At 30.2% G+C, this 27,305-nt stretch overlaps 1 protein-coding gene across 7 annotated transcripts in view; it reads left to right on the top strand.

Annotated features, from left to right (window-relative positions):
* LOC139481788 (transcription factor egl-13-like) overlaps positions 1–27,305 on the top strand; it is a 97,185-nt gene that overhangs the window by 26,460 nt on the left and 43,420 nt on the right. Inside the window, exon 1 of one of the 7 annotated variants that reach the window (XM_071265288.1) lies at positions 7,357–7,772. The exons of 3 other annotated variants lie outside the window; for them this stretch is intronic. In XM_071265288.1, the coding sequence (XP_071121389.1) occupies positions 7,732–7,772 (41 nt within the window). In that variant the 5' untranslated portion in view covers positions 7,357–7,731. Of the gene's footprint in view, positions 1–7,356; positions 7,773–11,800; positions 12,191–12,424; positions 12,562–17,751; positions 18,029–27,305 lie in introns of those variants that run through there. 3 more of the 7 variants (XM_071265287.1, XM_071265296.1, XM_071265293.1) reach the window with 3 other exon arrangements.

Here is a 27,305-nt window from a genome sequence, read left to right as displayed (position 1 = left end):
CTAACGCCTTGTTTGGATGAAGGCAATAGTGGGGAGCTTGGTATATAAAATTTGATGTCCATATTAGAGACTTCACTAAATTTGTATCAAATGCACTTTACAATGTCTATTGTACCTGTTCCATTTCACATACTATATTTCTTTTCTTCTGTAGGATAGCAAGTGGTTTAAATATAAGCCTGTTGAGAATAAATTGCATGAAAGTTTTTCCCTAAAAAGGCAAAAATCTTTGTTTCAGCCCATACTGCTTGTAAGAAAAGTTATTTGCAAGAGTCTTTTTGTGCTCAGATTTGTTGTATCATGTCACATGAGTATAGAAATGATAAAAAAGACACACATTTTTATTTTTTATAGCCTCAATATGCATTTTTAAATGTAAATATGTGGCACGGCCTTAATTGACCCTAAATTTTTTCCAGTCTTACTTGGCCTAAGACCCTTTTAAACTAATATGATATGTTATTTGTAACTTTTCTTTCCATTTAAAGTACTTTAAATACATATGTAAGGATTATTTATAACCAAAAAGCTTCACAAATTTAAAATTGCTGGAAAATATTACATCTTCATGTAAGGCTCCACTTCATTGAAAAACCTGAATTTTTAGGCGCAGGCTCATATAAATTTGACTTATGAATAATTATGCCAAGTCTGATAAATCAAATGAGTACTCTATTGCTTTTAGTACATGATAAGTTATATATTAAGGCATTTAACAAGTATTTTTTTGCAATATTTAAATTTTTAAAGCCCCAAATGTTGATAGTTGAAATTTTTCAATTTTAACGTCAAAATTTTACACGCAAAGATGAGTATAGAACTAAACTTAATGTCTATAATATACATCCTATTGTCATGAAACTTTGTAAGTAGTGTTATAATACATTAAGCTTTGTTCATACCAAGTTTTTTTAAGATTTGTCTACTCTTTCTACCCTATTAGGTCCGAGACCACCATTGTCGTCCCTTGATTTTCGTTGTTCACAAATATAGTCCCTAGTGTTGACAGTGGGTTACTTGCCATTAATTTTTATACCCCTTCCAAATTTATTTCTCCATGTTCACTGCCTCAAATTGCAAGAAGGGGGTTGAAATTACACTGTAAAAAAATTTGGGTCCAGAATTTTAAAGGAAAGTAGTGATTTGGTCCAGCTGAAAAAGGTTGAAAATGAGCACTTCGGAAGCTGTCAAAAGATTTCAAGACGCCCTAAACATAAAATTGGCCATATTTTGAGTTAGAGGCGATGAAGTTTTCTATAAATTTGATATAATTTGTCCCAAAAGTAGTACAACACACTGTAAAAGTTTCTTTGAGAAAGCGCAGGTGGGATTTTTTTTATTTTCATTTATGTTCTAAAAGAAATGCACTACGAATTAATTGTGTTCTCGGACCAGTAGAAGGTGAATTAATAAAAAGTAAAAAGTAAATACTAGGTGTGTTGTATCTTTTATTCAATGAACAGTTTTAAATTAAACTGTTTTTAAGATCAACACGTTATCAAAGTGTTAGGTTTTTTAATTAGAATTCTGAAGTACAATGCGTTCTTGTTTATTGAAGCGATAAACTTCAAGTGTCTTCTTTGCAAGTGTAGAACTGTATGAAGCAGCTTTAGTTTCATTTTCCTTTTTATTGGCATGTCTTCTAGAAAAGGGCAGAGATTCTATAGAATAACTTATATTGTGTTTGCCTATGTAACCAGTGATACATACAGTTGATGGGCCTTTATGTTTTGTTTTGTTTTTTTTGGTTGTTTTTTTACACTTTTAATCATATTCTTACTAAAAGATGTGAAATGCAGAAACTAAATTTGCCCACATGTAACTCTGATAAATCATAGCAAGGTTTGAATTCCCCCTTTTTTGTATGATCAATGCATTTATATGTTGACAAATATTTGGATTCACCTTTTCTCCTGGGTTGGAATCCCCCTTTTAAAAATGACTGAATCTGTCCCTGAAAAGAAAAACAGTAATGGTTCTTAAGAAATCTCCCTTGGAAGTTTGATATGTGTAAGTTGGCCACCTATGTTCTTGATCCTCCTATTTAGACTGAAGAATTAGACATTTTTTTTATCAAAGTCATTGTGAGAAAGCAAATATTTGTCACTCTGTTAACTCTGCACTTCAAAGAAACCCTATGTAAAATGTCATTGCATTTTTTCCAAGGATGTGTTTGCACTATATATAATGTTAGGTATGTGATTTTAATTAGAATCAAATTTGTTTGAAGCAGACAAAAGGCCATTACAGTCACTCATAGTTTTCTTGATTAGTAATAAAATCTAAAACTAACAAAAAGTTAATCTCTCTCCCAATGTCAAAATGAATTATCAAAGTTCTGGATTGCAAGTTAGGGAGCTGCCATTCGATTTTTATGGGGGGGCTAGGATGAAATTTGAAAAAAATAGGCAGGACAGGAGTTTTGAGTAAAAAAAAAGGCAGGATGAGCATCTTGGCAAAAAAAAAAGGCAGGATGACAATTTGGGTAAAAAAAGTCAGGATAAACTAGTAAAAAAAAGGCAGGACCGAATAGAGTAAAAAATAAAAAGGCAGGACAGAGATTACAACTAAAAAAAAAAGCAGGACAAAATTTTTCATCCTAGCCCCCCCCATAAAAATCAAATGGTAGCTCCCTTATATTAGACTACACTGCTGTTTCTTAGTTTCATAAAGACAAAATATCAAAATTAGAATATTAGAACCTTTGAGTACTTGAATTACAACAGAAGCTATTCAGCTGTTAAACTTTTGTTTTATACCTCTGATCTATGAAAATTGAAATAAATTTTATCGACATTTCAAAATTTAGCAGAAATTGTATGGTATTGAAACCAGAATTGCTTAGTGAATCCAGCTTGATTTTGTGTAACTTTGTCTGATTATTTGAGTTCCTCCTAAGCAATATTAGTTTTAAATTTGAAACACTTCTTTGTAAAACTAAAATAGAATCAACCTCCTTCAGTAGAATTGATCAACTTGTAAAGTGGTTTTTGCTATAAGTCTTACTTTGTTTGACAATTAGACTTATATTGCTGTTTTAAACCTCCTAACGTGTAGATTTCTTTTCCTGTTCCTTTCTTTTTTCCTTGTTTATTTTTATGCCCCATTTATGGGCATTATGTTTTCTGGTCTGTGCCTCCTTTTATTTGTTCGTCCGTCTGTTCGTCCTGCTTCAGGTTAAAGTTTTTGGTTGAGGTAGTTTTTGATGAAGTTGATGTCCAATCAACTTGAAACTTAGTAAACATGTTTCCTATGATATGATCTTTCTAATTTTAATTCCAAATTAGATATTTTATCCTATTTCCAAGGTCCACTGAACATAGAATATGATAGTGCGGATGGATCATCTGTGTACTTGGGACACATTCTTGTTTTTGCTTGGTTGCTGTTTTATTGTTGTATGCAACACCATGTCATGTTTTGTTTATAAGTGAACTATGGCTATTTGTGGTTCCTGACTGTCGAAACTTCAGATCTTTTATGTAAGCCTTCTGTTACTCCATCTCAATAGTGCATTGTCATCAAAGTTAAAAAGGGGGGACCTTGGTGGCAGAGTTGTGTAAGAAGATACTACTGTTGTTGTGAGTTTGAACCTGCATCATGCAAGTGCACTCTACTCCATTCTTAATTGATTAGGATTGTCTGTTTTCCTATCAAAGGTCTATGGTTTTCTCCAGGCACTCTGGCTTCCTCCACTCATAAAAAATGAATGCCACGAAATAACCCAAAAGTGGTGTTAAAACACCACTACCAATCAATCAATTCAATAGATTGATAAGAAATTCAGAACTTTTAGCTGTAGACCAAAGCAACATCTAATTTACAAAACAGGCTTGTAATTTATGTGAGTCATTTATAAAAGTGTTAAGCGCCAATGATGTACCGTATTATTGCTGAACAATGTCAAGTGTCCCCATTCATTTTTTTTTTTAAAAAGGTCATCTTAAAGAATTTGAATTCAATTGTTTAATATCAGCTGTTACAAATATGAAAATTTTCCCAAATTTTAGAAAAAATCCTTGTAGACAAATGTAAATTTATCAAGTTTTCTTTGAATGTGTGAGGTACATATTCTATTGAGATTTCAGCTGGTGCGAAAAATTAAATGAGATTGAAAAAATTCATAAGGGATGTCAAAATGTTTGATATTAAAAGGAACCTATTGTTACATATTTATATTTCAATCAATGTTTCAGGGTGTTAGATTTTTGTGTCCATGTCTAAGCATGCCGATGATGTTATTCTGAGGTCCTGTCGAAATATATTTGTATTCATAATCCATATTACAATTCACTTTTGTTGTGTAAATTTTCACAAGTTGGCATGAGGACAATTTGTTTATTTTTGTAAATATAATGCACAGTGAGTCAATTACATTTTATTATTATGCCACGTTTTACAAACCTGATTATTTTTCAATTTTATATATTGAAAAGGACTAGTTCTTTAAAACGGCATTGATATTCACATTGCAGTGTCAGAGAAATGGCTTATCCTTTATAACTGAATGCATCACAATAGCGAAGATTCTAATTTGTTTTCACACTTTAGAAATGTGTTCGTCAAAAACGAACATTGTTACGGGAGAACTGATGTTCATTTATTTCTACAAATTAAATTTAGCTTAAACTCTGTTAAATGAATACTCTATTTACTTGCTGTGCCATTGTGCCGAGCCCACTGAGAACTTTCATTGTTGACAAAATTGTCCATGTACTATTGGCATATTTGCAAGAAATTAAAACAGATTTTATTAAAGCTTTTTTTATCAAAGATTTATTTCCCTATCCGTTGAATGCATTAGGTTTTGCTATTTAGAATGCAATGAACAATAAGATTTGATAATGTTCCGAATATTGTTGTTGTTTTTACGTGGACAAAAAGCCGAACCTAATTGACCCGTATTCTTGTTGCTGTGATCTTCAGCTTAAATAGACAATAAAAGAAAAAGGTTTTATCAAATAACACAGGTATAATTTTTAATCAACACATAAGCACAGCGTCCAAATATTAATTAAATTCCAACAAACACCGTTAAACAATTTCAATACAAAAAACCCATCTAATAGCCGTCAATTGCATTGTTTTCTGTATTTCATAGATACTTCCTAAATCTGATCGTAAGCTGAAAGATAAATTAAAATATCTATCGATCATAAAGCCGAATAGAAATTAATTTGTTGATTAGGTTGTTTCTAAATATTACAAGTTTTCTGTTTTATCTGCTCATTGTTCTCCGACACTCTGTTTGTTCAAACGTGAGCAAATATTGTGGTGCACTAGATCGTAAGAATTAATGTAAACCAGTAATAATGCGATTCTATTATTAACGTTTATTAAAAGGTATTGTTCCGAGTAGAAACAATTGGCGAATATGGTAATCTCTATACAAAGATAATTGTGTACCGTAGTACATACAGATCAAGTAGAGACTGAATATTGGAATTTTAATAGTATGAGATAGACACAATGTAAAGTTTACTGATGCTTAGAACAGTTATAAAAAGCCTCTGGAAGTATTTACATAGGAGTGCTTTGTTAGGATAGAAAATTCATTAAAATATTACAGCTTAAATCTTGTGGCATTTAAGTTTTTTTCTGTAAAGGGCAGTTACTCATCATTTACTTCAGGGTAGGCGAAATCTGCAAGAATTAAAAATGCACCATTTGCCTTCAACCATTGAGATTTGCTAGCATCAAAATGGATTCTTACTGTCCTGACAGTAACATGTGTGACATTTCAATCTTTACTGTACTGACAGTTACATATGTTACAACCCTTCCTTACTGTACTGGCAGTTTGATATTTTACAACCCATCCTCACTGTTACTGACAGTTACATGTGTTACAATCAATCCTTATTGTACTGACAGTTACATGTGTTACAACCAATCCTTACTGTACTGAGTTACATGTATTGCACCTAATCCTTACTATACTGACAGTTACATGTGTAACAACCCATCTTTACTTTACTAACAGTTACATATGTTACAACCAATCATTTCATTTTATACTGTCAGTAACATGAGTAACGACCAGTATAACCAAGTCAATACCATTTGTAAATGACAGTGACAAGTGCAAGCAACCAGTTCTTTCTTGCAATAATGTTTAGCAATCTCATTCTACTGACAGTTAAATAAAATCACCATGCTTTACTGACAGTGTAATGACAACATTTAACTATCAGTTAAATGTACTGATCTGTTTTACTGACATTTTTTCTCAGTCGCAAAAATGTGAAATTATGTCTAAAGTTATATACCATAATGTGTAACAAAAAGGTTTGTATGACTAAATTTACATATTAATCATTTGTAAGTAAAATCCTGGTTTTACTATAATTGAATTTGTGACAGGTTTAACTGTAATTGTAATGTCAGTTAATATTTTATGTAATGATTAAGCCAGGGGTTATGTCAGGGAAAGAAATCACTTATAGACTCATTCATTGTGTGAAGTAGGTGAAATGAAAGACAATATACAATTGATTCACGTTTAATTTGCTCCTTATGTTAAATGGTACTTAAACTGCCATTCTTGAGGCTGGGGAGGAGATTTTGTTAGGATGATGAAATTTTTAAATGAGTTTGCAAAATGCAGGTGCTGGTGCTGAAACTTTTAAAAAGGGGGAGTTGTCTAGGGTTTCTGTTTGGGATCAGAAGTTAAAAGTTATATTTTTTTTAGCCCAAAGTTAAGGATCAGCTATCACAAGGATAATATGACAAAAATACATAATCATGCAGTTGATTGTTTTCCAATTGGCTGTATATCTTTGTCTTGAATTTACACCAGCCTCCATTTATAGGCTATATGTTGTTTTTTTTGGTCCTTCTGTTGAGGTTAGCTTTTTAAGACTTATTTACTACTAAATTTCTTCGTAGTTTTAAAGGGACAAGCTATTTGCATTATAGCAATGATGGGAAATATAAAACACTTAAGAAAGCCAAAAATATTCAGCTGATTGTATAAATTTTGAATTCATAGATCTAATTTTCTTTTTTTTGCTAGAATATTAAATGTTTTAAAAGCTGTTATTTTTAAATTTGTCTCATAATCCAAAAATTGGTTATCCTATTGTTGATGATATGACTATGGCAAAAAAAAAAGAAGAAAAAAATCGTATTGTTTTCCATCCATTTTAGGTACTGTATTTTTTTTAAAACTTTAGTGTTCTTTCTCAAACTTTTGTTTTGGAAACAAAGGCAAGAACAAAAGGACAAAAACTACTTTGTTTTGTTTTTATGACTGATTGTTCGATTGTTCGTAGCTCATTTATAACCTCAAGATTTCGTATATAATTGTTTTTACTTCTCAAGAACCTATAAAAACAAATACATAAATTATGTATTGTAATTTCTTTTTAACTTTTAACAACAGATGCTTGTGTTTGGCAAAAAAAATGTTGAGGAAATATAAAATGAATGGTTCAAACCGTGTTTGTTTTTTTTCGACAACAATGGTTTCTTACTCCACAGTTATATATTGAAAAAAATTGTTCAACAAAAGACGAAATTGTTTAAAACTATTTGACGTAGCCTGATGTTTTTGTTCACAAGAATAAATCCATTCATTTTGTTACTCAGACAATAACTATTCAATTGTTGAACAAAACAATACACCATTGTCAGTCTGCACTTTGCAGCATCCAAGCAAGAACCATAACTCTTGTCTTAATTTGAATTCACTTTTAAGTTGTCAGGAAATAATTTGTTAGTGGATTGAAAATGTCAAGCAGTATGATAAGATGCGAGGCTTTTCTAGAAAAGTAAGTTTTAATTTTAATTTTTATTATATTTAAAAGTTTTAATTAGCATTATTGATAAATACTTAATTAATGAGGTATGATTAAACAACAATATTAAACAGCTGAAGCAATTCAATAGAATTTTTAATCATTTGTGATTTTTTTTATGGCATTTGATAATCAGCATGTACATGTAATATGAAAACTGTCAATTCCATTGAAAAAACAATTTATTCAATAATCTCATAAATTTTCAATAGAATAGATATATATAAGATACAATTAATGAGTAAAAAATCATTTCTCATTTTCATTAATCTGTATTAGATAAAATGGTTGATTTTTTAAGATGATTTATTTAAGAAAAATCACAATCATTTTTTTTCTATTTTGCATAAAAATCACTGACTCTAAAATCAAATAAAAAATTAATAATTATTAATGATATTATTATTGGTTGATGAAGATAGGGATGTTAAATGAGGAAGTTTAATGTCTAACCTTACAAATTGTTGTACATATCTTTTTACAAACAATAACTTAAATTTCAAATGAACCTTGATATTTCAGGCTAAAATATCAAGTCTTCTTCTTTATTTTTCAAGGGAGACCACTTGCTGCACATTGGATTTGATTGATATTTTTTATCTGGCTTAACAAAAGATTTAATGTAGTTAAAAAAGATTTGAAATCTAGAAGATTACGTACATAAGGTTTAAAAGATGCATTTGTTCTTTTCCCTAGCTTTTCATTGTCGATGAAATTATTTCTGTCCCTCCTGAGAGAATCAACTCACATAATGAAACTCATAAAAGTAGGGTCAGTTATATTATTATCGAACTAACAAGTAGATTATTGGTTCTCAACTTTTTTATGGAGTCTTTGGGATGTGGTGCTTGGCATATCATGACTTTATATGCTGTCTTTTTGATATTGTTGGGTTGTCTCAGTGATTGACACGCAACATCTCTGTTTGTTCAAGTTTGTCTTCTATTTTCTTCTTTAAACCATGGTGTGAGTATTAAGCCGTTAGTTTTCATTCTTGAATTGTTTCACATTTGTCATTTTGGGGCCTTTTAAAGTTGACTATATGGTTTGGGCTTTAAAAATTTGTTGAAGGATGTACAGTAACCTATAGTCTTTAATTTCTGTGTTATTTGGTCTCTTGTGAAGAGTTGTGTCATTGGCAATCATGCCACATAGTCATTTTTACATTTTATGACTTTTTATTCATGACCCCTTTCCTTATCTCAAAGACAGCAAGTTAAAAGCTAAAAAACATAAGGAGAGCTTATTAATCTGACCCCAATTTCTTTGAAAAGCTGTGTCTTTTGTTAATCTACGTCTTGTAATTTCCAAACAGAAAAAGACATCTGTTTTTACGTCAGAAATGATTATTTAATTTATAGTTGCATTATAACAAAATTTAGTCTGAGACAAATAAAATTTACAGGTGCAGACTTATTGAGTAGAGTAAAAATATAAAAAATATATCAGATAATTTGTAAATATGTACATTCTGCAGGTGCAGGGGACATGCATCGAGGGGGCGTTGCTTTATGTCTGTCAAAAGATTGAATGTTTATGACATCAGAGAAATATAATTACATAACGGGATTACAACTGCATCTTTTGACATTCTTTTATGCAAGTCGTTTTCTGGGTTTGGTCTTGAAATTTTTGACAAATATACTAAACTCAGTTACTGCTTAGGCAACTCAGAATTGCCTGAGCTGCCATAAAGTTCAGATGTTGACAGTATCTGTATCAGCCTAAATGAGTTAGCTTTAAAAACTTGTTGCTCTAAATATATTGCCCAGGTGTCTGATTTGTTTATAAGTTATTTATTTTCTAAAAAAAAAACTTTGGACTGACATTAGATAAGCTTAAATATTTTGTTTTTTGTTTGATCAATTGGAAGGCTTATTTTAATAACCTTTTGTGAGATACTTGATACAAAAAAATGCCATTTGAATAATTTTATTAAACTTTTGAGCATTGTATCCTTCATATGCTGTTCTGTCTTTTTGAACAAGCATGATAAATACAAGTTAGAATTCCACACTTAAGCATTGTTTGTTGCTGTTTACCAGCCTGCACCGTTAGCCACTAGTCTGATGCTCCAGACTAGTAAAAGTTTTAGAACTGGTAAATTTTTAAACAAATTTGTTTAGACGCATAAGAAAAATGTCTGAATAGTTGTCTTCTGACTAGTACCCATAGTTGGAAAAGATTTTGCTGCAGACTGGGGAATGTACTGATTTTGCTAGCTTCTTTACTATTTGTGTACTGTAGGGTAGAATAGCTATTAGGCTTAACGTAAATAGTATGATAACATTGTTCCTATGAAGTTTTCCCAAAAATAGAAAATATTGCCACTTTTGTACTATAATTAACTAGTGTAATGACTAAAAAAAATGTTGTACAAAAGCATCCCCATATCTTAATTCACCATTACAATAAAATTCATTACATATTACAGATGAACAAGATTGATATGTTAATTTCTGAAATTGACTTCCCCAATAAAATCTTGAAATTGAAAAAAAATAATGATTTGAAGAACCCCAAAAAATACAATCAAGTAAATTTTAGACAATCTCACATCTGTAGCTAATGTTATGTAATATTAACTTCTTGTAATATATCATTGTAGAGTAAGAACGGAGGAAAAAAATAACTTGATATGAAATTTATCTCCAGTTTACTAATCTATGCTATATCATACATCATTGCATAAAAATGGTAAAGATTCCCCCATAAACCCGTGTCTTGTAATTTAGTTTATTTCAAAATTGTATAATGTGGCTTGACTGATCTAACAATAAATTCATTCCAGTGTAAAACTCAAACTGATGATATTGTTGCCCGAATTGGCATCAAATACAATGCTTGTAAATCAGACGCGATATCACGCTCCTAAACAATGGAAAACGATGCAGAATATTTGCATGAACGATTTGTGTATTGGAATTTTTAGCATCGGAATGTTTAACGTAATTCAAGATATTTTGTTAGTGTGATGAATCAATCTATTTGTATTGTTGTCGAACAATTTACTAATTTCATTTACATTTATCACCGAGATTTGTCGCCACCAATTGCTCTTTGGGTTTTTTGTTCAATTTTCTTTTTTGTATGCAGGAGAAGACATTGCATCATATCTCATTTAAAAAAGGGGGAGCGTAATAACTTTTTGGGGTTTTTCGAATTCATAATGAGAAAAATGCTATATTAAGTTTTCTGTTTCTTTTATGATCTTTATTCTGAAGACATTGCACCATATCCCTGTCAAAAAGAAGGGGGAATCATGTTTATTTCATTTTTTTGGTATTCAAAATGAGCAAAATGCTATATAAAGTTTTCTATCCTTATACTGATCATATCCCCGTCAAATTGGGGGAAATCATTTTAATTTCAATTTTTGGTATTGACAGACTGAATGAGCAAAAATTTCTTTTATGATCATAATTCTGCAAGTTGATATAAGACACCTATACATTAGCTAGATGCATAATCTAATTTCTTTTGATATCTAACATCTATGACGATCAAGCACTTGGTAGAATCATTTAGAGTTGATTTAGGATCTATTTACTATTATGACTTTGTCGGTCCATAAAAAATAACAATACTTCACTGTGAGGGTTCTTTTTGTTAGAATCCTTAGCATTTGACATTATAACAGCTTTATTGTTAGACAAACGTCCCAAAGTTTCGACAAAACTATAATTTAGAATAATTAGTTGTCATTTCTTTATTGAACAATATAATTGATGTTTCAGACTACCTTAACCCTGGTCGCACATGCTATATTTTTCCATTTATATTATTTTGTCAAGATTGAAAAAAAATATATTTGAATTGTGTTGTGTACATTGTTATCTATGACGATGAACTTGGAAATAAATTATATCGTTTATTTCATTCATTTGAGTATAATGTTATCTGTTAATATTTCAATGTTTGAATGTAATAAATTGGCCACTCACACGGGCCAAAGCAAACGTTGTTCCTTTTAAAACCAATCATTTTCACGTATTAATTTATTTACACGATTTCTAAGTAGCTAACTGTTAAAATTTCTGGTCAATTAAAATTATATCAAATATCAGCTGTATTAAGACCACCGGTTATACGAGAACAATAGATATTACGATAGGAGAAAAACTTCACTTAGACAGAGACTGGTATTTACTTAAAGGGTCGCACTTCTATCAATGACCTCAGGGTGTCAACACAATATTGTACCACATATATTTTACGACGACTTCTACGGGAGTAGGATTGTGGGGCGGAGAAGTGAAGAAACTTTGTAAATGACACTTAGCCGAGGTCTTTAATTAGTAACATTTATCGATGTACGTCCCAGTTTAACGTAAAATGAGATGCGATCTTCTAGACTATAAAGATGAAGTGGAATTTACATTTAATCATGGGTAGGTCTTTTTTTTTCTTTAATATTATTAATATGTGATATTGTTCAGTTCACGTTTATTGATTCCGTCAGTTCTATGCTTTATCTCTAAATCCCTGTATAGCTTCGAAAGCCTATTCAGATGTTTAACTTTTGTCAATATATCAATGTAGAATAGGAGCATTGTTATCAAGTCATTTCTTACAAATTTATTTTATTGAATAAAGTGATAAAACTAATTTAAAGTAAATGATTTGGATTTAGCATTCCACAGACAGGGACTAAAAATTGATCGGGAACGACCAGAAAATTGATATTTTTCTTACGCTTCTTTCAAATGCAATATTATTATCTGTAAAGGCATTGCGATGATATTCACACGTCAAAATACTGGTAGGAAAAATTTTCTTTTGTATTTCCTTTGCTCATTAAAAGATTGTCCCTCTTCAGTTTAAAATTACAAATTGACAGTTTTAATTTGCGCTTTACTTTGCATATTTATAGAGATTTAATTTTAATGTCAATTATGTAAATAAATAGACTTTGTAGCATATTAATTGTTGGTTAAACTCTTCATTTCATAATTTGTACTTTTATAAAGTTATACTTATTATTAAACACACTTACAGAAATAGTTTAAATCTACTTCAGAATACAAAGTTAAAAGCTTTTATGCAGTGATATTTATCTTTCAATTTTAGTCTATGTATGGAAAAAAAGTTTATAAATCATTTTACTTTTGATGACCGAATTAATGAAATCTTTTTGTAGTGTGGGATCAGATAAGAAAGACTTTTCCATAAAAATATGAAATTCAAATGGTAAATTTAATTTTAAATGTTGCTGAATAGGAATTTTTGCTATACATTGTTATACATTGTATCAATTTTAACTTAGATTTTTCTTAGATAAATCTGAGGTTTATAAAAGCAAGTTTTATGAAAAAAATCTTTAACTTTGATTTTTATTTGTCATGGTATGATAGTATCATAGTCTCATAGTGGTAGCTTACACTTTAAATCATTGTAAAGTTATATATGGAAAATTAAGATATTTTACTGATCTCAGCTTGAAAACTTTAAAAGGAAACAATATAAGCTCTTAAATTTCATCTCGGTTATGTTAGTGAAAGAGATAAATTATTTACACCTATTATTAAAATCTTCTCTATTTGTATTCTCTGTTATGAATCTTATAATGTTGACAGAGAGTTATTCCCCTTTTTGAAGCATTTTTTCATTCTAAATGACAGTTTTATCAAACTGCAAACTCCATTAATGTATTTGAGAATATTACACATAGACATCTTGCTTTTTTTTTACATTATATAAAATAATATATAATTTATTATGTGGCTTAAAAATGACAATACTGACACAGTTTTTCCATATCACTTCCATGTACATAGAAATACCCAACTCAAAGAGTGACAAATTTCCAAATTCTCTAAAAAATTATATGAAAGTAGGATATGTTTAATGGCTGGTCGATTTATCTTTCAGTATACACATATTGATCTGAATTCACAAGCGTCCAGGGGATGTATGAAACACTTGCCACTGGACATTTATCAAGTAAAAAACAATCAACCAATCACACCTATTACTTAGTTATTAATATTGAGTTATCTCTTTTTGCTTCTCTGACTAAAACTTATGAAAATTGAAAGTTAATTTTTAATTTTGGGTGAATAAGCTTATTATAATTATTTTGTTTTAAACTTTTCAAAAATGAAATGATGACAGTTAAGAAAGAGCATGATGACTGGGGACATATTTTAGCCACTTTTTATCATATGTGCATTTTGATCTATAACTGATATTTTTCCATTCATTATTGATTTAGATAAACCATTCTTATTTTATTTTCATTGGATACTGGTCTGAGAGCAATGCTCATATAAATTAATAAATAAAAGTAAGAACGAAATACTAAAAATTGAATTTATGAACAAACCATCTGTAGAAATCAAAAGACGAAATAAAATGTAAAGATCTATATCTTAATAGATATTAAATATTAATAAATATAATGACATTTGGTTCTTTTATGTTTTGTCGTGATATGATCATAATTGTGATTTATGAAAAATGTCCACTCTGAAATTAAATGGCCTATAGAGGAAAACCACTGGAATAAAGTCTTTAACACAAATGTTCTGGTACCCACCTACTGGGTTACTGTTTGTTCTGGATCCCTCCCTACTGATTTACTGTTTGTTATCTCTTTATACTGTTATCTCAGCATCTCTCTGAACAAAGTTCTGTGGTAAATTCTTGGGCCATTTACAACACAACAGGACACCTTTCTAACTCTATCAAAAAATCATGATTTAAAATGAAAATGATTCTTTTATCTATAACATTAGAGATGTTGTTGTTTTATCCTAGCTGCTTGTTGACTTTATATAATTTTTATCATAAAATTCTTGACACTTTTTGTAAGAAGAAAAATGTGTTAGTTTTTTGAAAGAGATGACATTTAGAGATTGGCATATTTCTTACATTTCTTATTTTAATTTGTAAATATTTTTAGCTGCATTTTTTGACAGCTGAAGTAAGCAAGAGATTTATTTTGCCAGTTATATTATATTAGCTTGATTAATATATGCATGTTTTGCATTTGTGAAAAAAGCCAATTGAATTCCAAACTTTGAAGTTGAATTTAGTTTTTGTAAGATTTAAGATTTAGATTTTGTCTATTTTCAGCAAGATTACACCACTTTTGTTTGTTTTAGTAAGTTCTTTCTTATTCTTATATCAGTTCTGTTCAGTTACGCTAATTTTTTTATGTAGAAAGGGCCTTTGATGCTCTAAAATCATTAATGCTACTGAGTACTCTTATCAAGTTTCTATACATCCCCCCTCAATTTTCTCTGAATTAGGAAATTTTGTTTATCCCAAATTCTGTTTTTAAAAACCTTAGACACAAACCAACATTTTGTTCCAGTGTTCTATTCTCCTTTAGTTTATCAATCTGAACCTTTATGAAAGTAATGCAAAATATTACATAACTTTCCATTTTAATAAGCGGAACCTTCCTTATCCAAATAATCAGAGTTCTCAAAATCTGGCGTGTTTGTGTATCATAAGACTGCTTAAATAACCATATCTTTAGCACCTACCAAAAGCCAGGATTCCTATTGTGACTGCTTTATACATTATATAACCAGACTTATTATGTTATTTAATTTTATTGGTTTTCTAGATCGTTAATAATTAGTTCATATGCTGACAGACTTGTCAGTCAGTAATCAGCAGGAGGCAAGGGGAGATAATCTAATTAATTATCAGCAGATAATCATGTTTGATCACTGATCATCATGATAAGCAGTGATTGGCAGATATTGGCTAGAATTGATTGTTCTGAAGAGTTCCAATAGTTTATTTATTGATGAAACAATGGAAGCTATTGCTACATAGATTTAAAATAATGGTCACTGCTTGGCCTTCAGCAATGAGCAAAACCCATATTGTGTAATTCAGCTATGAAAGACCCTGCATGACTTGAGAAAAGTGACAAAAAACAGCTTGATATAAATGACAAACCAATATGGTAAATTGAAGAAAATTAAATGACAAGACAGCAATCAACGTCTCTGTAACAGTAAAAAAAAAAAAGAAACAAAATGCTGGAAGACAAATAAAATAACACTTGGTCACTTGACATTTTCAATTGCTATTTAAAATAAATTTATTGAAAATTTCAAACTTTTCATGGATCCTTTGAAAATGATGGATTGTCCTTGTACAAATATAGCATGATTTTCTATTGTATTCTCAGGCCTTCTAAGGGACAACATTTTGGAAGGTTATTTGGATAATTTATAACCCGCATCATCTTTTAAAATCAGAAACAAAATTGTTTACCATCCCATCTTTTGATGCCTCGTTTCACCCATTGTGTATGACAATGCAGTTAACGACTATATCGGCCTTTGATGTACTGAAAACTTCAGAAAATAAAACTGATGATAAAAGAAAATTCTATTCTTACAAACAGCGGGACTATTATTGAAAAATATTATGTCTTTATATATGGAATATTAGAGACAGGAGCCCCTTTAACGTTTGAAAAGTAAAATATAAAATTTCTGACGGGATTACAAAAGAAGGGGGTAGAATTGATTTGTCATAGTACATCATTAAATTCAAATTGTTCGGCATTTAAATCAACTTTTAGTGTTGTTTGATTAACTTTCTATTTTTCAGCTTGGCTTAATATATGCTTTTCTCCTCTAACAACACAAAAGAACATTTTACAAATGCATAAGAACTTTTTTTATATGTTTTGTAATAAAATGATAAAACTAGTTGCATTTTAAACATTACGCCAATGACATACCGTTTTTTGTTAAGGATTAAATGATTGTTCAGACTGCGAAGCAACTAGATTTTATAATGTATAATTTTAATAAATCACGTTTATAATTACGTTATTTTGAAATTCTTACTTTTATCGTTAAGTACTGTCAATTATCAAAATTAAAGAAAAAGTAAAAGTAGGTCCGCCAAAAATAAATCATGGATCACATTAAGTCGTATGTACTTTACTTACAAAGTTAAATACAGACACAATTGAATTTTAAATTGAAATATAAATAATTTCTATGTTGTTGAGTGAAAGTCTTATATTAGAAGTAAAAATCTGTTCCATTAACAATAACTTTAATCGGGAACGTTTATTTTTGGTGTTTCAATATTAGGATAAGTAATTTTTGGCGGCTGTTGAATTTGGCCCATTGTAATCTTTATTGTTACAAAACAGCGGTATTTGACTTCTGTTCAATGTTACATTTAAATTCAATTGTTAGAAGAAAAGAATAGTTTAAACAATTAATTTTCACCTACAGTTGTTTTTTCAAGGAATGGAAGTGTTAAATACTTTAATTATTCTTTTCTATGAAGATAATATAAAGTTAAAATATTAGTTTTAAATTTAAAAGTTAGGTCTTAAGATCAACTGTTTTGTAAATCAAAAAGAATATATAGTCTAGGACTCTAGGTGTACTATGGTAAACTATACTATCTAAACTTTAAAGTTTTGATTTGGGAAATATGGACTTTTGGACGTTTTGGTTAGGTAGGTGTTTTGATTTCTTTTCCTTTTTAAGTGTCCAGCTATCTAGTCAAGACAGAAGAATGGACATATTTTTGTCAAGACACTTAAGATTTGATGTTAAATGAAATAGATCTCATTGGATTGGTCCCTAGTTTATAGGAAAGTTTTAGTAACTTTGCAAATAACATAATTGTCAATGGAATAAATGCATTTTGTTGGTACTTAATTGCATGGTTCAACATAGTCAACATATAATGGTACCCAAGGAAACAATTTTCCAAAAAAATGTTTCATGCTTCTATCACATTGATGGGTATGCTACATTTTATTCCTGTTTACCACAAATGTGTAATGTATTTTTGATACAGTTTTAATTATCCATGACTTGACCTTTTTTTCATATATTTTCCCTCAATATGTTATCAAATACCCCTCCCACTGACATTCTGTCATCAAATATCCATCCCTCCCTCATTGAACGTGCGGGTACAAATTAAAGAACTTTCACCAGGTGAATACAGATACAGAGAAACGTTACGGTACAAGAGCCACAGTTAGAAAATTAACAGTTTGTTAAAACTACCGTATTCATAAAAGGCTTCAGATTCAGCGGACTGTAACCACACTTTACACGTCATTGAGTTGATATAGATGTCATACTATTGTATTTTCAATTTTTATGATAATTCAAAAAACTTTTGTTGTTGGTTATTTGTTATTTTTGAATTTCAATAAATATTATTCCCTTAACACATCATGCGTCAGATTACATAGAGAGGTAGACTAAGCGCATTGTCGAGTAAGTACTGATGTAGCTTTTAGATATAGGTGTGGAGTTAAATGTTAAAATCGTAAAATGTTCCTGAATTTTTACTCTAAATTAATGTTTAATTGTTAAACAAGTTATTGAAAAGTTCCGTTATTTTTAAAAAAAAATAAGAAAAAGATTGAAATATTGTGATACTAATATTGACCATTTTTACTTGGAGTTCATAAAAATGTAAATCTTTTCAACTAGAAATTAAAATATTAAGATTTGATGAGAGACAATATCTTTCTCCTCATTATTTAATTATTGAAAAGACAGATCGGATATCACATGTATGCCTTAAAATATACTTTTGTTGGTTTGACAATTTTGCACGTCATGATATTTAAATTGCATATTAATGATAAATAAATATAAAAGTTATCAAAATTTGAAGATTTAAATTGATGGTTATTTTCCATGCACTTTTATACATATTTCAAAAGTCATATGTTGATTTATAAAGATGACTGGGTATTGGGGGGTTTCCCTTGTTTAGAGTTGCAGATTTCACAATATCAATAGGAAAAATTCCATTCCTTTAATCAAAAGAATAAAGACAGGATTTTGAGTTAATACATTCAGTTGTCATTTGATGAGTACCACACAACAAGGTCATGATTCTCTGACCAGTAAAGGTATACATACATATTTCCTGTTTAATTCAGAACTCTATGTGAGGGACTTCTTCTGGGAGGCCAAAATAATCAAGGGAGACATGTACGGTAGATATTAATTTTCCCAATATTGAATTGGCAGATTCCCCTTAAATTCAGAACTCTTCTGGGAGGCCAACATTATCAAGGGAGACCACTGGATATTAATTTTCCCAATATTGAATTGGCAGATTCCCCTTAAATTCAGAACTCTACATGTTGGACTTCTTCTGGGAGGCCAACATTATCAAGGGAGACCACTGGATATTAATTTTCCCAATATATTGAATTGGCAGGTTTCTGTTTAGTTCTGAACTCAACATGTGGCACTTTTTTGTATTTGTCACTTGATTAAACATTTGTAAACAGAATAGAAGGTTATTATATCTTGTTAAAGCAGGTTTTATAATCATATTAGCTTCTGTATTTTATATGGACTATTTTCACTTTATATTATAGCCATTTAAAACTACGATATGACTTCAAATTGTAAAATATCAAAGGAAACAAAATGCTGGAAAGTCAAAGGGTATCTTATATAAAACTGTATAACATTGTTTACTTTAAAACATTTTTATTGTTTTCTTTTTCTTTTGTAGTTTGACTATTCTGTTTTAAATTTCTTTTATGTTAGAAATTTTCTAAAAACAAACTTTGATAAAAGTTTTTAAATTTGAATTATTTTTATGGAGAAGTCTTTGTGAGCAATAAAATTATATTACTAAATGTAGAATCTTCTTTTCGAACGATTATACAAATTGAAAAATAAATTTATTTACAGTTTTAAAACAATTTGCACAAATTGCAAATTGACGACATTAATGCTTGTCTCATATCGACATTTCGCGAGACGTTGCTTTCTTGTAATGGCATGTTGTACGATAAGAGGAAAACAACAATAAGACAATTTCAAGCAGACAATGAGCAATAAATAAGCCGGTTTCATTGCGTTTTACTTTAATTTGGGACCAAGATAGTCACTGTTATAGGTTTTATGGCCGAGTTTGATTGCGATAGGCTTTTAATATCTTCCATTTTCAATACAATCCTCGGTAACCCTTTGCAACAATTTAGCCTAATAGAAACGAATAAATGGATAAACTAACAGCCTTAATTGTACAAAGTTCTCTTGTTTTATGCTTTTTATGTATTAATTACAGGCTTTTAAATAATTATTCTTATTTGATAGAGATCATTAAGAAAGGATTCCTCCACTTAAAAATAGTACTTAGATTTATTGCAATAAAAACGATGAATTGTTATTTTTTTCTAAAAGCCCACACAAAGACAAGAATTTCTATATATGTGGCATTGGTAATAGACACAAGTTATTGTCCCTAAGAGTTTTAGTTATTTCTAGATACTATAATCACAATGATGATTTTATTAAATTATACTTAATGCATTGAATTAGGCATACAGGATTCTGAAAGTTAAATTTTAAGAAAGAGTAATCTCCCCTTTTTCAAATTCATTTCTTTTTTAAAATTGGGGGAAAAAGTATCAGGAATTAATAGGCAAAACTAATGAAATATCTCTGAAACATTTAACTGTAGACTGAGATGGCTTTTGCCTCCGATGGCCCAAACAAGTCATAAAAGTCAGAATATGGTACTTTGATCAACATCAATGGTCCTTAATTCTACTCCATAGCAGTCTTTACACTTTTCCTGCAAGACTATGCTTGAAAAGTTACTATTATCAAATCTGTCACAGATTGTACTAAAGGGCTACATTTCACAAAAAAACATCCAACTTTATTTGAAAGTATGTACAAAACAACGTTTATTGAATTGCTGAAGATCTGCAATCATTTTCTGTGTAAATTTTTTGTGTCCAAATCTTGGCCAGGCTTATATAGACTCGATCCTTACAAATCTTGGCCAGGATTATATAGACTCAGTCCTTACAAATCTTGGCCAGGCTAATATAGACTCGATTCTTACAAATCTTGGCCAGGATTATATAGACTCGGTCCTTACAAATCTTGGCCAGGCTTATATAGACTCGATTCTTACAAATCTTGGCCAGGCTAATATAGACTCGATTCTTACAAATCTTGGCCAGGCTAATATAGACTTGATCCTTACAAATCTTGGCCAGGCTTATATAGACTTGATCCTTACAAATCTTGGCCAGGCTAATATAGACTCGATTCTTACAAATCTTGGCCAGGCTAATATAGACTCGATTCTTACAAATCTTGGCCAGGCTTATATAGACTTGATCCTTACAAATTTGTCTTTTGAAAATCTGTGAAAGAGAACTTTTTTCATGTTGAATGCATGGAAGTTCTAATTAATGAACAGAACAAACAAACTAAAGAACACATTTTAAATAAATAACACATTTGTTTACTTTTTTGAACATTTACATCAAATTGCGTATTGTAAAGTTGAATAAATTTGCATATTTTTTAATAGGTAGGTAAAGAATAATACCTTAAATTCAGTTATTCTTTTCCGCATTATATTTTGAGATCTAATCGACTTGAAAAGTGCATCTGCTTCTAAAACGAACAAAGGACCGCAAAATGTTATTATAAACGTAAATATAGTATTTCATAATAGAGGTTTAGTATTCTTATAAAACATATGGGAGAGATCTGTCGTGGAACAATGTTGATTGTATAATAGTTATTGTGTTTGGGTAATAGGAGGGGACCAACACGTTATGATTAAATGGGACAGGGTAAAAAAGGGAAGGAATGCTTATTGTTTAATTTTGGAAATTGTCATACAATTATGGATGGTAAGGGGTCAATCAAAGGTGTTTGACGTAAGAAAGCATAGAAATTGTTGTAAAACTTGAATTGCAGGCTTTCACTTTTTTTTTATTGTAGTCACAACAATAAAGATTATATTTTTAATTCTTTTTTTGGGAAATCTCTCAAATATGAAAAATTTAATTATATTATGATGGTACATTGTATATTGAATATAAAACAAAATTCTTTGTAAAAAAAAATAATGATAGCTAATTGCAAATTTGATCATGTAGACAATGGTAGAAATATATGTATATAGTAGTAAATGCTTTGAATCTGGCATTTTATCTAATGTTTACACCCCCACCCCCCCCCCCCCCCCCCCACCCCCTTTTGGTGCCTTTTAAAATGAAGAAAGACCAGATGATAGCTAAAAGTTTAATTTTCAAATTTTATTTCAATTAACACCACAAAAGAAAAGTTTTTTGCAAACTGATAAAAAATAACCAATTTAACAATTCTCTTACTTAAAAAATAGTTGGCGAACTACAAAACAATGTTCAAAACAACCAAAATTAATAATTCTCTAACTTAAAAAAATGGGCGATAGACAAAACATAAGTAAGTGTCCTGAAATGACATTACCCCCTACCAGGCCTCATTACAAGGACTGTGGGAATTGTGGAACCAAGCAGCTGTCAAACTTATTGTTTCAAGGAGGAAGATGTAAACACAGGACAAGCCAAAGTTTATTTTCATTCAACCTGCACTTAAGTTTACAGACTTAGTGCATCCCAGCAGGAACAAGAAACAGGAATGCCTTTTGTCTACGATAATATAATTATATCTAATGGGTGTATAATTAATGACCCCTTTGTGGTGTGTGTTTGTTGTGATTAGGTCCTTTTGGGTTTATGGCCTGTTTACAAGTAATTTCGTTGAACATCAGGAGGCCCTTGTACTACGGAGCAGTGGTGTAGTTTTAATAAGAGATTTGTGTTGGTTTTATAAGCTAAGATAATTAGATTAAGGATAATTGTGTGTTTATTAAGTGCTGTCTAATGAAAGAAAAATCTCATGTCAGACAACTTATATTGTCCATCAATTTTTTTTGTATTAAACAGCATGAAAAATTGATGAGGTTTGTTTTGTGTTTGTTATCAGAAAATTTGTGAAAATATTTAGTTATAATCATTTTCTATTCAGATTTAAACAAAAAATGTCAAAAAAATATTTATGTAACCATTGATATTAGGAGGATTCAATTCTAAAGTTTATTAGAACTTTTTTGTTTAATCATGCTTGGAATGAATTCTATAATAAAAAGATGTCCTTAAAATTCTAAATTCGTTCTTTAACATAAGAACAACAATGACAAATCTAATGTGCTACTATTTGATTGGATGTTATAAAATACCCCAAAAAAATGATGTAAAAATATTTGTTTATGCATCCTATTTAATCTGACCTTTTTACCTTAAGATTTTAATTTCTTTTTAAAATATTTGTCTCTGTATTATATCATTCAAAAACTTAAGCCTCAATTTTTCACAATGACTGCACATTAATTTTTTGGCCACGCCCACAAAAATCATCAAGTATGGAAAAAGCAGAATCATGGCAGCAATGACAGTTAAAGCGGTTAAGTAATTATGAAGCCATCCCATTAGTATAATTATCTGTATATTATAATGCAGATTTCACCACAAATCAACAGCTACTTCAGAATGTCATTAAACAGATAACCAAGGGAGATAAACAGGGTTTTCTGACATAACTAACGTTCCTTTGTCAAGTTAAACTGTTACAGATGTAACTACAGTCGATTAACCCCAATTTAACACAATTATAATCAGTGCTCCTGGTAATCGCTCTTTTGTTTTCATTACACAGAGCTCTGTATAAAAGTTAGATATGGTTATCGGAGCGCAGCAGTGGCAGATCCAGGAGGGTTCTGGGTATTGGAATCCCCCCTTTGTTTTTTGGATGATCAATACATTTAAATGGGGACATATAGTTGGAACCCCCCTTTATCCTGAGTTGGATTCTATGCATTGTTATTTTTTTGTATACATCTGCTTCAATAATAAATGCTTATTTCAATTAAAATAATGTGTGCTTTTGAAAAAAAGTCCTTATGAAATTTCACACTTTTAAACATAAAGTCATATTAGTCTAATTTACATTGAATTTTATTGTTCAGTTTTTTCCTTCCTTAAAATTTTAGTATTTTTTGCTTTACTTCATTGCTGTTCATTTTTTGTTGCTCAACTGTAAAATTATTGTTTTCTAGTTGATTTTGTGTTTTTTTGCTTTGGTTTGCAGCTTTACTGAACTTTTCATACTTGCCATTTTACGACCCATTGTTTTACTTTGATGTTTTTGGTACTTAGCTGTGTTTGAAAGGTTACACATTATTAAGGAATCTATTGTTGATTATTAGGTGCACTTGATTAGCTACATCTTCAAGCATTGTTTAAACAAACAAAAATCAGCAGTCAAATGCTTCTATTGACATGAAAGGGGCACCCCATGGGGGTTTCTACTTAGGTGCTATATGTTTACTGGCATGTAATGGCATTTGTGATGGATGGTTGTCACTAGCAGAATGAGAAGAATGTTTTTAGACAGATAAATTCTGTAATTACCAATTGTTGTTCAAAAGCTGCTGCATCTTTATTTATACCTTTCTAAGTGTTAACTCTTAACTGAATTTGATTGGTAACTAAACAATGCTCACTTCTGTTTTTTAAGAGGGTTTATGGCATTTGAATTGTGACCTACATGATATAATCTGCAGATAAAAAAATCTTGATTTTTTTTTGTTGTCAATTTTTTTTTAGAATAAGACTGGATACATTAAACCACATTAATAAAACAAGGCTCTTTTCATTCTTTTTGCTTTAACGCCTGAAATTTAACTCTCATATATGAGACTGAGGAATTGTATGAGAGGACACAGGCCATGAGTGAGAAGGGGTGTCTACCATCTAACACAGCAACTTAATGCTCTTAGACAGTGAGAAATGCATGTAATTTAAGTAGATTAGCTGTATTTTATTGACAGATACCCAGCATGACCAAGCATTAAATCTAATTGGTCAATGGGCTTGTCTGTTCACTGACAGATATTGAATGTTCTATCATTGAATTCCGTTGGTCGTTTGGTGATGATATGATATTTTACTAGACAGAAATTATTTGAATTCATAGATATTAGAAAGTTTTTCAATAAAAAGATTTGGACTAAGAAAGAATTGAGTTCATATTCTGGTTAAGAGGGACTTTTTTAATAACAGATATATCATGTAATTTTCTCCTTTTGTCTTCAAGTATTACAATCTTTATCAATTTTACTTTTCGTCAGCTTCAAGTTTGACAGAAATTTTGACCCCAACATTTTAAATGAATGCAAGATCTTTGTTGTGATCAATTTCTATCAAAATGTAGGTTAATTAAGCCAACTAGATCCAAAGTCCATATCTGATCTAATTTTTTCTTCAAAAACTTCATATTTCATAGACAACAGGGCAACATTTACCCCCTTACTTCAATTAAAATTTTATCCTCATATTGAAATCATTATACTCTAATGGAATAAAAGTAGATAAGAATTCATTTGGATGATAAAATTGAAGTGTGGCCCTCCTTCTACTGTTTCAGCTTATCATATTCTGACAGACTTTTGCTTCTATTGTAACATCATCTGATGACTGGTTTATCAAATAAATAACAATTATTTATATGTAAGCTGTATAGTCATCATGTAGGAATGTGGAGTTCTCTTTAGAACTTTTGTTTTCATGTTAAAAACCCAACCAAAAAAACAAAGAATCAAGTCTTTTTCTTGTAATCTACAAAGAACAGTAAATACATGTTTTATAGGGCATTGGTTAAATGTTGATGAGGGGAGATAACTCTAATTTATTTCATTAATTTTACTATTTAGATAACTATGAATGAATTTTAAAAGAAAGTTTGGGCGAATGATACTTTATCTCTCTTTAAATTAAATTATATTTTTTATAATATATCTAACAATATATCATTGGATTTATGATATGGAATTAATTGACACCTTCAGTTACAACAAGTACCCTATACAAATGCTGCAGTAGTGATTCCTTTAGTTTTCCCTAACAGTGTATAAATTCAAGATAAAGTTCATGTCATCATGAGAAAATTTGACTCTTTTACTGAACATAAGACATTCTTGACCCAAGTTTTAGCTAATGACATGCATAATTACAGATTTTCATAACATTTATTCTTTTGATCTTCTAGCAGTAATGGCTGCAATTCCTAGGAGAGTTCCCACAATCTTATTCTAATCAGAAAATAAACAAGCAGTGACAGAAAATAAACAAATATCATTGTTCTGTACAACTTATCACCCTCTCTACCATACATGTCAAAACCTACTGTTGATTCTACACTAATCTTGTCAGGGCTAATAGTTTCTGTAACAGGATTAATTATTGGATGTGATTTCTACAACCAGTTCACTTAGAGTGTCTAAATCATGAAATGTGAGGTCTTCAACTAAAATTCTACACTAATCTTGTCAGGGCTAATAGTCTCTGTAACAGGATTAATTATTGGATGTGATTTCTACAACCAGTTCACTTAGAGTTTTTAAATCACAAAATGAGAGGTCTTTAACTATTTCACTTAAAATATAAATCTATTCTACACTAATCTTGTCAGAGCTAATACTTTCTGTAACAGGATTAATTATTGGATTTGATTTCTACAACCAGTTCATACAGTGTGTCAAAAACATGAACTTTGTCAGGGCTAATAGTTTCTGTAACAGGATTAATTATTGGATGTGATTTCTACAACCAATTCACATAGAGTGTCTAAATCATAAAATATGAGGGATTTTGGCTTTCTTAACTTCACTTAAACTCATCTTGTTCAGTACAAGGATTCCTTATTGTATTTAATGTCTACAACCAGTTCACTTATAGTGTTTAATCATAAAATGTGAGGGCTTTTGGCTTTCACCACTTCATTTTGACAATTGGCAGATTCAGGGGGAGGGTTCCGGGTGTTGGAGCCCTCCTTTTTCTTTGACTGCATTTGAATGGGGACATATGGATGAAACTAGACCCCCCCTTTTGAAAGTGGCTAATGTCTACAACCAGTTCACTTAGAGAGTCTAAATCATAAAATATGAAGTCTTTCATCATATTGTTCACCATTGATGTAGAAACATGTATGTTTGGGCCATACCACTTTTCGGAATAACCATAATAGAACTTGTATAAAATTATACTTTTCAGCAAATGTTTTCCATTTTAGACTGAATTGACACAGTTTAAATACAACCTGTCCAAATAAAGTATGCAATGGTACTCTTTTATCTATACCAATTTCAGTGTAAAGAAAAACGTGCTGTATTGCTTTTCAACAAATCTTGTTAGGGTTAAAGGGATTAATTATTGGATGTGATCTTTAAAATCAAAGGGATTGTTTACAGCAAGTCAGTTTTAAACATTTAATTCTTTAAACCAAATACAAATACATGTAGAATAGAATCTACAATCAGTTAATCACAGACCATAATCTATTTATAGAATTTGTAAATTATGGGTGTTCTCATTTAATGCCTTTTCCATAAATAATATGTTCTGTTTGGTTAATGACTAGGGTATTTAACAAACCATTCAGTACAGAACCTTGTCCTTATGGCTTTTCAATAGCAGTTGTCCCAGCTGGTATCTCCTAGAACAAACAGTTACCACAAAATTGATAATACAATAGCAAAAAAAGAATTATTGAATATAAAACGTACAAATATGACAATTAACGATTTCTTGCATGTCAAATGGTGGGTTCTTTTGATTGTTAATTCTTCACATGGTACTCTATCAGATTAAACAACAGTGCATGGTACCAC

Source organism: Mytilus edulis, chromosome 7, assembly GCF_963676685.1.
Source record: "Mytilus edulis chromosome 7, xbMytEdul2.2, whole genome shotgun sequence".
NCBI lineage: Eukaryota > Metazoa > Mollusca > Bivalvia > Mytilida > Mytilidae > Mytilus > Mytilus edulis.
The sequence above is the reverse complement of the archived record's forward strand: the minus strand, read 5'-3'. Positions and strand labels throughout refer to the sequence as shown.